At 40.8% G+C, this 13401-nt stretch overlaps 1 protein-coding gene across 1 annotated transcript in view; it reads left to right on the plus strand.

Moving 5' to 3' along the window:
- The window catches only part of kmt2ba (lysine (K)-specific methyltransferase 2Ba), a 36935-nt gene extending 25575 nt beyond the window's left edge, over positions 1 to 11360 (plus strand). Inside the window, 11 exon segments of the mRNA XM_030147017.1 lie at positions 145 to 305; positions 1459 to 1620; positions 2108 to 4406; positions 6469 to 6594; positions 6766 to 6884; positions 6976 to 7101; positions 7629 to 7881; positions 8006 to 8116; positions 8664 to 8747; positions 8851 to 8980; positions 10271 to 11360. Coding sequence (XP_030002877.1) covers positions 145 to 305; positions 1459 to 1620; positions 2108 to 4406; positions 6469 to 6594; positions 6766 to 6884; positions 6976 to 7101; positions 7629 to 7881; positions 8006 to 8116; positions 8664 to 8747; positions 8851 to 8980; positions 10271 to 10546 — 3847 coding nt within the window. The 3' untranslated portion in view covers positions 10547 to 11360.
- The last annotated feature ends 2041 nt before the right edge of the window (positions 11361 to 13401 follow it).

The following is a 13401-nucleotide window of genomic DNA, read 5'->3' on the forward strand; positions in this document are numbered from 1 at the left end:
CTAATTATGGAATATTCGTACCTGAATTAGACTTAGGAGCAGTAGGATAGTTTATAATCTTTTGCTGAAAAGCCAAGTTTAGTTCTTTTTTCCCTGTCTTGCTTTCAGTTCTTAAGGCAGTCCTTTGTTGTTGTTGTTTTACAGATGTTCTCGCTTGTACTGGAGCACTGTGGACCCCCGAAGGCGCTGTAAGTACACCTGTAAGGTGACAGAAGTGAGCACACCTCTCCCTGGTGAGGAACAAGATCTGAGGTGGGATCAAGAGGAGAACCTCACCATCGTGCACAGTCCGAACCACCACAGAGGTGAGCGGGAGTTAAAGGTGGTAAACCATAACCACCACAACAGAAATGTGATAACTTCTCCAAAATGGTTGTCCTTCTCCACTACGTGAGAGGTTGAGAAATGCTTGTTGTCTCTGTCGCTATTTATTTATTTATTTATTTATAAATGAGAATCTTTAAATTTATTAAACCCAGGGGAAATTATTGTGTGTTTTCTATTAATTAAACACTATTAAACACAGTTAAAACAACAATATGTATCAGGGAAATATTATCAATATGATAATTTAAAGAAATCTAGAAAAATAAGTGTGCAAAAATATAGTTGTATTTATAATTATGTGGTTATAGGGTGGAATTAAACAGTGCCAAACACTTACTGCCACTGCCAAAAACTGGGACTGATGCTGATCAACCAGTAGGAATGCAGCATGAAACAATGATTACTCTGATGAATCCAACATACTCTTATGTAATCAGAACATTTGCTTAATGACTGGAAAAAATCCAGTAGGTGTAATTGTGCCGTTTTATTTAAATCAAGGTTATTAAATCCATGTTGCCATCTGTAGTGACAAACACCAGAAGGAAATATTTTACTACTTCATATTCATCAGGAATGTTTTTTCTGTTGTATTTTCACACAAAAACAGATGTTAAGTATATAACAAGACACACATTTTTTATTACAGTCTACTCTCGTTATACCGCCAACTTCCGTTCACGGCCAAATTGGCGGTATAGCGAAAATGGCGTTACAACGGGTTGCGTCCATAATATGCATGTCTTTACTATATGATGTCTATGCTGCCTCCGTTAACCCGTTCTAATTGCGTTTCTAAATAAATCTTGATTCTGTTATGTTGTAAGGCAGGGATCGGCAACCTTTAACACTCAAAGAGCCATTTCGACCCGGTTTCCACGCCGGTTTCCGCGGCGCACCTCGGAGGTGCCACGGCGCTGGCGGTATAACGGTCGGGAAATCAATGGTATAAGTGTTGTTTGTGCATGGAACTGGGCTGGCGGATGGCGATAGGCGGAAATGGCGGTAGCTAATGGAATAATGCATTGGGGATTTTTGTGCAATGGTTTTGGTCGGCGGTGAGCGAAAATGGCGGTATAACGGCGGGCGGTTTAACAAGAGTAGACTGTAATATGTTTTCTGTTTTGGCAGATATGGAATCTATAGAATGTTTGAGCTCCTCATCCAGTCCAATTAAATCTAACACTCCATCACCCAACTCCAAACTGCACAACACACCTGGATCCAAAAGTCCTGGTTACTCACAGACCAGGAGACCAGCAGGAGGATCATCTAGACCTCTACCATCTCCAGGTAAGATTGAGGAGAAAATGTTACAGTGGCTTTTATTTTTGTCATGTAATAGGATTTATTTGTCACATTTTAACTACCTCATACTAACCTGCATGTCATTGCTGTCACCTCTCATGTAAAAATGGTTATTTTTCAGGAAACTGAAAAAATGATGTATATTCTAAATAAATGAATGGAGTTAAGAGATGTAGTCACAGGCCAACGTGAAGACTAACCAAAAGAATCGTTTTATGACAACAACAACAACAAAAAAAGACCAAAAATTCACTTATGAGGTTTCTGCCCGACAGGAACGATTGCTGTATTTTTCATTTTATGTTACTGGTTTCTAAGATGTTACTACCCTATTTAATTCTTCTTACTGTACTAGCTTTTAATGTTATTTTATTAATTCTACGTTAATGTTTAATTTACACTAACAATTATTTTACATTGTTTGTGGTTTATTTGAACACATTATTATATCTGTATTTACTTTTGCTTTCAGGGACCGTTCCTCCCAAATCTCATCACATACTGACGCTAAGGGACCTGGAGGACACCCGTCGCACTCGAAGGCTCTCATCAAGAAGCCGGTGTAGCTCCTCCCCCTCAGACAGCGACCCGTCTGCACCCATGACCCTCCGATCTGGTGGCACCGTCTCCACCCGATGTGCCCTTTTCAGTTCCCCTCCACGATCATCAACCTTCGGATCAATCTCCCCTCCTCTGTCACGTCAAAACTCAACGTCTCCCGTCTGGGGCTCGCCAACCAGATCCAACTCCAGTATTTCCGGACTGTCACCGCGACATGGGTCCATCACTGCCTCCCCTAGAGGAAAACAGAACTTTAAAATCACCACCCCCATCTCTGCTGAGGTGCCACAGGATTTCCTTGCATCCTCTGAGGCAGAAGATGCAGCTGTGGCCACAACTAATGGAATCTCACTGGCTCCTGACAATTTGGAGGAAGAAGTGGCCCACCTGATGGCGCAGGAGCTGCCTTACACTGTGTTTGACACAGACACAGAGGTAGCCGTGGACTCCATGCTCAACGCTAAGCTCGAGTTTGACGAGACCCTGCTCACTGAAAACGTGGCACTTCACTGCGGAGCACAAAGCGGCAGAGTGGAGGCAGAAAGCGTGACGCACGATTTGGAAATGCAGGAACATAATCAGGATTCTGAAGATGAAGACTCGAGCCGTTATTTAAAATTTGCTCGTACCGTGGTGTGTGATGTTGCCAGCAGCTCCGAAGCCTCAGGTTTGTCTTCGACACCATCGATCATGCAGCTGGACGGAGCAGACGGCGGGTCAGAGAGTGACGGAAGCGAAACGCTGGATGATGACCCTGAGAAAGATACAGAAAGCGAAGAATCTAAAATTCATACCAACCACGATACACCCACTAAGCAGCTGACGGTTGCTCTTGAGAGACTGGAATCAATCTGCTCTGTGTCAAACTCAGAAGTTGAACAAGGCACAAGCGACCCAGAGTATCACAACCAGTTAGCACCATCATCTGTTTTTGAATCGGGTTATGCAAACAATCATATGCCAGATGAGGTTGTGTTGAATTCTGAAATGGCTCCCTCTCAAAAAGGGATGTTTCTGGATTCAGAGACCGGTCATCTTGTTGTCACTGGAGGCTCAATAATGTACCCGAATAACAATATGGACAGAGACGACAGCAGCACATCCAGCGAATCCGCTGAAGGATTTAAAGATGATCTGAATGATCCAGACTACTCTCCAGAGACAAAAGCCAAAAAATCTCCTTTAGGCCAGGTGAAAGTCATTGTGAAGTCGAAAAACTCCACATCAAACCTCAAACGCTTGCCACCGAAACCGATCATTCCACAGCAGCATAAACTCAAGCTGATTTTGCCTTCGCGTCCTGCACAGACTGTGAATAATGCATCGGTTTCTCCTAGTGCAGCCACTTTTTCTGCAGTTCCTCGCACAGTCACCTCACCTATTGTTATCAACGGCTTGAACGCTTTACCGATTCAGCCCGGCGCCACACGGGGAAGGACAATCGCCATCCGTTTGGACAACCCAAAGCCAGGAAGTCAGCAAGAGGTTCAGAATCAGGCTGCGGCTATGAACTCGAACCAGCCGCCCTCTCCTCAGGTTCTACTAGTCAACCGTCAAGGTCAGATTCTCATCAAAGACCCGCGAACGAACACTTATCAGTCACTTAATACCAATTCTCCTGCGTACAATAAAATAAGCCAGATTGCCAAGATTCTTCACGGTGGAAATGCTTTGCAGCGCTCCGCCCCTCGTGTGATAATAAGGTCTCAGCCCAGCGCCACAGCCACAAACGCCTCTGCGACGGTCAACCACACAACACCATCTGAAGGAAAAATCATCGTGAGGGTGGTGCCTGTAAAAACCAGCGGGACTCCCACTCCTAGACCTCCAATCATCGACCCACCCCCTCCCGAACCCAGCTTCTCCAAAATCGAGGAAAGCACGGCCCAAGCCATCATCGACCGAGCCATGGCCACTCACCGCGATGTGCCAAAGACGACACCCATCATCCTCGGCAACGCCCGACAGCAAAAGAGAAAACCCCGGAGGGAGTCCCAGCTTGCAGAGAGTCCACAGGAGTCGCCAACTGCTCTCTCCAGGTCTCCTAGTTCTGTCCTCGACGAACCGGACTCCAGTCCTGCTGCTTCATCACGATCCCAAGTCCGAGTTAAGAGAGTGTCGTCCGTGACTGAGCGGCCATCCAGGAAGAAATCCAAGATGGACTTTCTGAAGGATCTTTCCAGCGAGGTGGATGAAGAAAGTGATACCAGGTAATTGAAGACTTCTTGGATACACTGTAGGTTTCAGGGCTGCAACACAGTTATTTTCAGTGTCGTTTGTGTTTTTAGCGATTGTTTTCTGGCAACATTTACAGCAGATTAAACTTGATTCAAAAATACTTGTGCTATATCAAACTGGAGAAACACATTCACAATTAATACATTAGGTGAAGCCAACAGGTTGCATTTTAAGGAAAAAGATTTTGGTACTTTTTACAATTAGATAGATTTAATAATTAGATATATTGTCCTGCTCTGATTAATCTGATTATTTTATCAATTAAATGTTTTTTAATTGATAATCTGTCTATATAATCTGGAAAAAAAGTCAGTATTTCCCAAAGATGTCCTGTCAATGTCTTGTTTAATCCGTCCTTTAACTACTCCAACTGATCAATCAGTTATCACAGTAATTTCTGGCCATTGATATTGGTAAGAACTTATATAATCAAATAACTGTTGCAGCTAAGGGAGTTTTATTCATCTTCAATAGAGAAACTCATTTACCACCACTTTTACTGATACATAGATGGATAGATATGTTCACAACCATCAACAGCTAATAAACATTTTATCAAAGCCCTAAAGAGCCATTTGAGATCTAATTTCCAGCTGAAAGGAGCTGGACCTTCCTCATCCAAAAACATTCATTAAAAAGTGGGACAGCAGCTGGATAAAAGACCTTTTGAGTCGTGCAATAGAACTCTGAGGCACCATTAGTTACTCACTAAACCATCCTCTCTCTTTTAAAAACACTGTAGCTGATTATCTCCTAAATACAAAAGCTTCTTTCAATGTAGCCTTTGTTCTCTTTTCTGTACTGAATGAGTCTGGGATAAGGCACTGATTCAGCCTTCTTAATCAACATATTGATCCACAGTGAAGCTGCTTTTCGAGCATCTTCAGGTTCGGTATCACGGGTCCTACGCTTTCTCACAAATATGTATCAAGATCGACCTTTCCTGAAAATGGTCTTTCTGTTTAATTCATAATTAACAAATGTTTATCTTATTTTCATACACCTTAAAGGCTATATGTAGTATTTCTACTTTGAAATATAAAAATTGCCTTAAATTATCATTAGTATTTACCAGAACTTAATAGCTCTTTATTCTAAAAACACCAATGTATTGGATTGTAGAGATATTAATCACTTATTTATGCTGAGGGGCTGGGGGGTTTACGTGACCACTAGAGGGGAGGAGTGAGTGAGTGATGTTTTTATCTTTGCTAAGTAGCTGTTTGTTGATCCGCAGTTCAGACTAAACTGTGACAGTTCTGACCTTGTTTGGACAATTCCAAACAGATCTTTAGTGCAACTACTGACAACACAAACTGTACAGAAAGTGGAGGGGATTTGTGGTATTTTTTATTAAAGTCAAGCTTAGCATCTGTGTTTTTTGAAAGACACAGACAGTTTTGTGCTGAGATGTTACAGGTCCAGCTTCTGTTGTTGTTTCAAAGGGTCTACATGTAGTATTTTTATTTTCAAATATTAAAAAAAATGACCAAAACTATAATTAATGTTTTTAGGGTAAAGCGCTCCGATGTTGTCAAAGACACCAATGTATCAGATTGTAGAAATATGAACTAAAACAGCACGTGAAGATTATAAGACAGTGTTATTTCTACTGACTGTCAAGATAAGCAGCGATGAATTTTAGTTTGAAGAAGAAAACTTGATAATACTAAAATACAGATGTGTGTAAACAATCTTTTACTTTATTCAATAAGTGATACAGTCTGTGGATACATAGAGTTGATTCTTTGGTTGATTTGGTCCTAAGTGTGTTCTGGTATACAACTACCCTCCCACCCCTTTTAAAAACCTTATATATACTGTACTTCAGTCGTCTATTCTCATGTACTTTCATTTTCAAGCCCATAGCCTATGCAGCTGTATTGTTGGGTACAAACTGTTCCCGATTAAAGCCTGAGAGACAGAAAAGTCACTGCAGTAGGTTTGAGTCTGAAAGAGAAGGAAAATAGCCTCTGAGGAACCCGGCTAATGTGACTAAAAACATAAAAGCTTAAATGTGTTGTATTTTTTTAGCAGACCGAGCGGCGTGAGAATGAAAGCTCCATCTCTGAAGGATATCCTTGATCTGGACCAGGAGAATATATCTGGTCCTGAGCAGCTGGGGAGGATTACAGCCCCACCACCGCCTACACCCAGCAGGTTAGTAAATCCTACAGGAACCCATTTTCAGAGCAGTCTTTAGTATTTTACAGGGTAACATAAGGTGCATTGTAGAAGAAAATGTCTACTGTTAATTAGCTCATGTTTACTCCCATGTACATAGAGTTAAAAATCAGAGACCATATTTAATCATGTGTCTTTCCTGTTCAGACATTATCAGGATGAAGGTCCACAATCATGCAGTCAAAACACCGTGGACGTTCAGGGTCAAACACACAAATGGATCAGCGCTCGGCATGGAGACCTCTCTGAATGGGGCCCTTATTCAGGTCTGTACCAGGCTGGAGAATCCAATATTGCTTCTTTCCAGAAATCATTCCTTACCTAATCCCGTTTTCCATCTGAAATGTAATTTTGTAGGATTCAGCTCAGAGGACGATGCTCCTGCACCTAAACACAGAAGGAGGACATACATGAACCAGCCTCACCTGCGCTTTGAAATCACCAGCGACGACGGCTTCAGTGTCAAAGCGAACAGTATAGAAGGTAACAGATGTTTGTTTATGGGCCTATTGCAGAATTGACAGTTGCAATAAATGGACGTGGATAGAATTTTTGGACACCAATAACATCAAATATTATCATGAAGTATTTGAAGAAAAATATTTTTTGTTTCAAAAGGTGTGGCTGCATCAGACAGAAATACACAGATGCAGATGATATTTTTGTTTATTAACAAGAAAAAATAACAAAATTCTTGACAGTTTTAACATGTCATGTCCTAGATGTTTCATTATGTTACTAGAACATCCAGTTTTGACTTTGATGGAACATGTGCAGAAAGGAGCATGTGGGTTTGGAGAATGGAACAATACTTGGCACAGTTCACTGACTTTAAAGTGATTCTTAATGTAATATATCAAATGAGTGTTCAGTGGAGTGTTTTTGTCACCACTGTATAAACCCTGACTGTTGGTAGCATTAGACCATTGGTGGAAATTTGTATTAACACATGCAAAAGGCAATAAATTGAGAAATATCTAAACAGTTTTCTCATGTTACCTCTTCCTCAGTTGCGTGGCGTGCAGTGATCGATGGCGTCCTCGAAGCGCGGGCAGGGTTCCACCTGAAGCAGCTGCCGCTGGGTGGGATGAGCGGCCCACGGGTGCTCGGTATCGTCCATGATGCTGTCATCTTCCTGCTGGAGCAGCTGCAGGGAGCTGCCAGCTGCAAACACCACCGCTTCCGCTTCCACCGCTGTGATAACATCGAGGAGGAGCTTCCTCTCAACCCCAGTGGCTGTGCTCGTGCTGAAGTTTACACACGGTATAAAATCAGGTTTTTTATGTCAGTGATTTTGGTGGTAAAATGTAACATCTGTACATACTGTTGCTTTGTTTTGTCTTTTATCCTGTCAAGTTAATTTCCTTCTTTCTCTCTTCCTGATTAGGAAAGCAACTTTTGATATGTTTAACTTCCTGGCATCACAGCACAGAGAGCTCCCAGACATAGTAGGTCCATTTGATGAAGAGGATGATGAATTTCCACTGAAATCATCCAGGTAAATGCATCTCAGTTTCGCCACTTACATGACACTTAAAAAACAAATTATTGTTAATCTGACTTTAACCCTAAAACTGGACTTTAAAAGTGCCTGGAAAAGTGTTGGCTCAACTGAAATCAAAGTTGTACTAGTGGGACTAACACACCTACAGCAGACCCATTGGACTGGAATGGGACCAGGTGTTCGGCACCAAATCCTGGCCTGGAAGTCGTACATCATGTTTCTTATCTGCTCAAAAAGTAGAGCAGACAAAAATTTCACTATGTATAAATTTGCACAGTTGTCCAGAGTCGTGCCAGTTTTCTTCTGGGTTGATGACTTGCTGGTTTGCCATTGACTGTTGTCTGTTGTCTGTGCCACATACCGTAGCAGAGGTGACATGATTTCAACAATAAATCAATAAATAATAAATCAATAAATAAATCAACACCCCTGTGCATGTAGACTGGGACAACGACAGCAGAATTAACCTGTTTAGTCCAGCAGCAGTTGTGTATGTAAACATACTGAATGATGCCATGTTTTCTTTGTCCCACTCCAACAGACGAGCCACCAGCAGTGAGCTTCCCATGGCAATGAGGTTCAGACACCTGGAGAAAATCTCCAAAGAGGCGGTTGGAGTTTACAGGTAAGGGCAGACATAATACTTTTCTACATTCTAATCACACAAAACAAATTTATAACCAGTGCATGGATGCATTTTCTCATTTCCTGTTGTGTAATCATCTTAGATCTGCGATTCATGGCCGAGGCCTTTTCTGCAAAAGGAACATCGAGGCTGGGGAGATGGTGATTGAATATGCCGGCACCGTCATCCGCTCCGTCCTCACAGATAAACGGGAGAAATATTATGACGGCAAGGTTCGTATGCACAAGGAACACCACCTTTTGTTAATTCCAATTGTAATGGAAACAAGCATGTCAGCCTTACTTTGAATTTTTATTTCTAGTAAAGATCTTTTTGCTGATATGAAATGCAGTCTACACCTTTCAGTCCAGATGACCCAGTCCACAGATTCATTTGTTTTAATTTAAAACCAATCAGGCAAATACTAATGTTACAGTTTTCTTAATGTTCATGATAGTTTTAGTTTTTTAAGGGAATATCATAAGGAAATAACGGCTCCTAATAACTAACTTCCAGGTTGTCTTCAGGCACTGGGTAAAAGATGTCATTGCCGGTGTCAGTGTTTCATCATATTTGTAAAGATAGATAAATAAATTGATAGATGAAATTTTATTGATCCTGCAACAGGGGAAGTCACTGGTCAAGGTAGCAACAGGATAAAACACAAGGAAATGTGCATCCATAAGGTGCAAAAAAAAAAAAAAAAAACAATACAGAAGACAATACAATAAATGATAAAACTCTAAAGAAATATCAATCAATCATTTTCCTTTTCTGAACCTGCTTTATCCTATCAATCAATCAATCAATCAATCAGAGTTTATTTATATAACACTTTATAGCAACACAAAGAAGACCAAAGTGCTTTACATCTAAAAACATATATACGTAAAGATGTAAAAAGTCTCACTGTATTTAAGACAAACCACAATCTTTTCCTAATCCTATTTAAGATCAAATTTTAAACTGAAATAAATCTTACAAATTTACAGGATGCAAATTCCTCTTTGGTATTTTTTTGCCGTCTACCTAAACCACCTCCTATCTGTTGAGGAAAATCAGTAAAGCAGTGGATCCTTTAAGGCTAAATTCCACTGAGGTGATCTTTGTCATTCGGTGGTGACATTTTAATCTTGGGATTTGGCTGATGGTTCTAGAGAGCATCAGAAAATAAAAGATGAGGATGATTTTGTTTCAAAGATGTTTCTCCTTAAAAGCCAGAGCACCGATTTGCACTGGCTTTTAATCCAAGTTTATGACTTTTATCCTCTGGTTGTGTTTTTTAGATGCTATTTATCCTATTATTGTGAATCTGTTTTTATCAGTTTTAGTGTATCTGTATATTTTTACTAGTTTTATCATAGCTTGTATTTTCACCTGTATCTTTGTAGAGCTTTCTGGGCACTTTCCATTGTTGTAAACATATTCTATAAATAAACTTGACCTTCTTCCTGTAAAGCAAAACCTCCAAACTGTGAATGTGAAACCAATCTCTGACAATAATATTTAACCGTCTCCTCCAGGGCATCGGCTGTTACATGTTCCGCATCGACGATTTCGACGTGGTGGACGCAACGATGCAAGGCAACGCGGCCCGTTTCATCAACCACTCGTGCGAGCCCAACTGCTACTCGCGCGTCATCAATGTGGACGGCCGCAAACACATCGTCATTTTCGCCCTGAGGAAGATCTACCGCGGGGAGGAGCTGACGTACGACTACAAGTTCCCCATCGAGGACGAGAGCAACAAGCTGCACTGCAACTGCGGCGCCAGACGCTGCCGACGCTTCTTGAACTAGTACAAACCACACACACACGCACCAGTAAGAACAGCCACCTGACATCAGGACGCAAAGGATGAAAGCGAATGTCGCAACGTAGCCATAAAAGCGAAGCCGCTGATGCACATAGACCAGATCTACTGAACGTCTTCACTTTGTTGAAATCTTAATTTATTGAGCAGTGGAGGCGGAGGGCAAGGGCAGGCTGTGTTTGTTCATTTCTGTCCTGGCGTTTCTCTGAACTGCTGTTAACAGTCACAGAAACCTGTTAGAGCCATAACTGTAAAACATTTGGATGAAGACTATTTATTTAGTTTCTGCTGGATCGAGAAGGTAGTTGAATGAATGGAAGCCGCAGTATCTTTTGACTTCATCTACTCTTTAACCATCCTTAAAAAAAGAAAAAAAAAAAAAAAACTCACTTTATTTCAGTTTTACATTAATAAATTATCCTCTGCCGGAGGATAGGTGACACCACTGCTGGGGGGGCCGACGTTAACAGTGCAGTTTACTGTCAGATCGCTCTGTGTGACGAAGGATTCACTATTGTCTTAAGGACAAACAGTCTTCGTGAATACAAAGTCACAAAGAAGGACGAGGAGAATTTATTTCGCACCTTACAGACTGTAATCTCCTCTGCCAACACCGGCGTACACAACACACAGAGCGAGTTTTATCACAGAACAAAAACACACACTTGACTCCAAACACCTCACTGTAGTGCAGCTACATTTTAACTTCACTCTGGAAACCACGAGTGTCACGAGCAGGGATTCTGATATTAACCTGTTCTTTTATGAAGGTGCTGGTGACATACCCCCACCCCTCCCCCTCCCCCTCCCCTCCCCCCAAAAAAGCTAGTTTTAATACAGTCAGACGACCATTTTTCTCATTGAATCGGTTGAAAGTTTCAGTTTTTATTTGTATCTGACGCTTTTATTCCACTATTGGCAGTTCTTTTCTTTGTCCATTTGTGTTTGTTGTTCATGTATTTAAAGGTCTATGAGGGAGCGGTGTTTGGCGCAGGGTTCAAAGTGAATATAATGATGATTCTCTGCACAGTCTCTTGTTTTTGTATTTTTGTATATTTGAACAATAAATGTATATTCAACAAACTGATGGAAATAAATGTGTTGAACTTTTAACCAACTTCCTGTTTGTAAGTGAAGGCTAATACAGGTTCTTCTAAGTTGTTTTTTTTTTCTTTGTTTTTGTTAGATTTCTACAGGAACACTACCTCAAATATCTCACAGAAACATTTCATTTCATTACACAACATAAGCTGTTTCCTCGTTGCTCAGTCGAAGGTTTAAATGTTACAAAAATCATCAGTTCTAGAAAACACTGACTTCCTCTCATGCCTGTGATTTTGTTGTAAGAATAGGTTGGGATGTATGATTGTGGATGTATGACTGGTGTTCGACTTTTTTTCTTCTTCTTAGAACTAGTACCTGCATTTGGCACACCAGGCTGTTATTTTATCGGCCAACACCAGATCCTTGCCTGTACATACTTGTATAAACTCCTAAACCTGTTTAATTTTTTTTTTTTTTTACCAACCGTTTTTTTAAACAAATGTTCAATTAAAGTTTGACATGTTCAAATATCACTTTTGCCAATGATTTTCCACTTCTGAAAACATAAAATTAAATAATCTATCACTGTAGAAAGCTCATTGTAAGGAATTATTTATGTGTAAAATCAAGAAAAGACTCTGACCTACATTTACCTTGACTTTTCCACGTTACTGTTTTAATGTTGAAACGCTCTTATCGGTTTTTCTATGGATTACTAAGAAACATTCCTGTCGCCCACAGCTGAGGTGAGATCAGTAACACCTGCAAGCTGTGTGCAGGTAATCTGAAGTTACTGTATTTCTGAACAAACACTGTAAGAACTGACACTATGCTATCTGAAACTAAAACTGTTCCTATGCACGACATTTGTAGACGCCCAAAGCGACTAAAACATGGTCAAAGTGAGTTTCATTTTTAAAAAATTCAGCTCCTTCCAAATCTCTGCACATATGCAGTCATGAAAAAGAAAGTATTTCCTCTGAATTCCAGGTTTTACAGATAATGACACTATAATAAATCATCTGGCCCCTCTCAGTTTCTAAAAATATTTACACTCAAGGAAAAAAGAAACGCACCACTTTCATTTTCTCGATTTTTTTTTTTTTTCAGAAATATGACAGTTATTGCAAAATTGCAAACTACAATGAGTTCAGTACTATTCTGAGTCAAAATGAAATGATTGTTTTCCTGGTTCCAGTTGATTTGATTTTGATTAATAATAACTGTATTTTTGTATTCCTCACCCATGTCTGCTCATGAGTGAAACTCACAGATGAATTGGACCTCTCCTCAATTGTGCATAACCATTCCCTATAAAAAGACACCAAAATGGAACAAAAACACATTTGTCCACAATGACACGACTACTGCAACTGGAGAGAGACGGGGCCATTGGCATGTTTCAAGCTGGATGGAGCAGACAGGGTGTTTGGACTCCACCACTACCGTTGTACACCTTGCTGAGCGTTACCACACCACCGGCTCCTCCAACGACCGTCCCAGATCTGGTCGACTGGTGTTACAACCGCTGCACAGGACCATCCCAATCGGCTGTTGCATCTCCGTGACAGGTTTTGGCCGGCAATGGCCCGATCTCTGTCTGGTTGCAGTGGTGGTGTGATTGTGGACAAATGTGTTTTTGTTCTATTTTGGTGTCTTTTTATAGGGAATGGTTGTGCACAATTGAGGAGAGGTCCAATTCAACTGTGAGTTTCACTCATGAGCAGACATGGGTGAGGAATACAAAAATACAGTTCTTATTGCTAATCAAAATCAATCAACCGGAACCAGGAAAAC

This window comes from Sphaeramia orbicularis, chromosome 11, assembly GCF_902148855.1.
Source record: "Sphaeramia orbicularis chromosome 11, fSphaOr1.1, whole genome shotgun sequence".
Taxonomy (NCBI): domain Eukaryota; kingdom Metazoa; phylum Chordata; class Actinopteri; order Kurtiformes; family Apogonidae; genus Sphaeramia; species Sphaeramia orbicularis.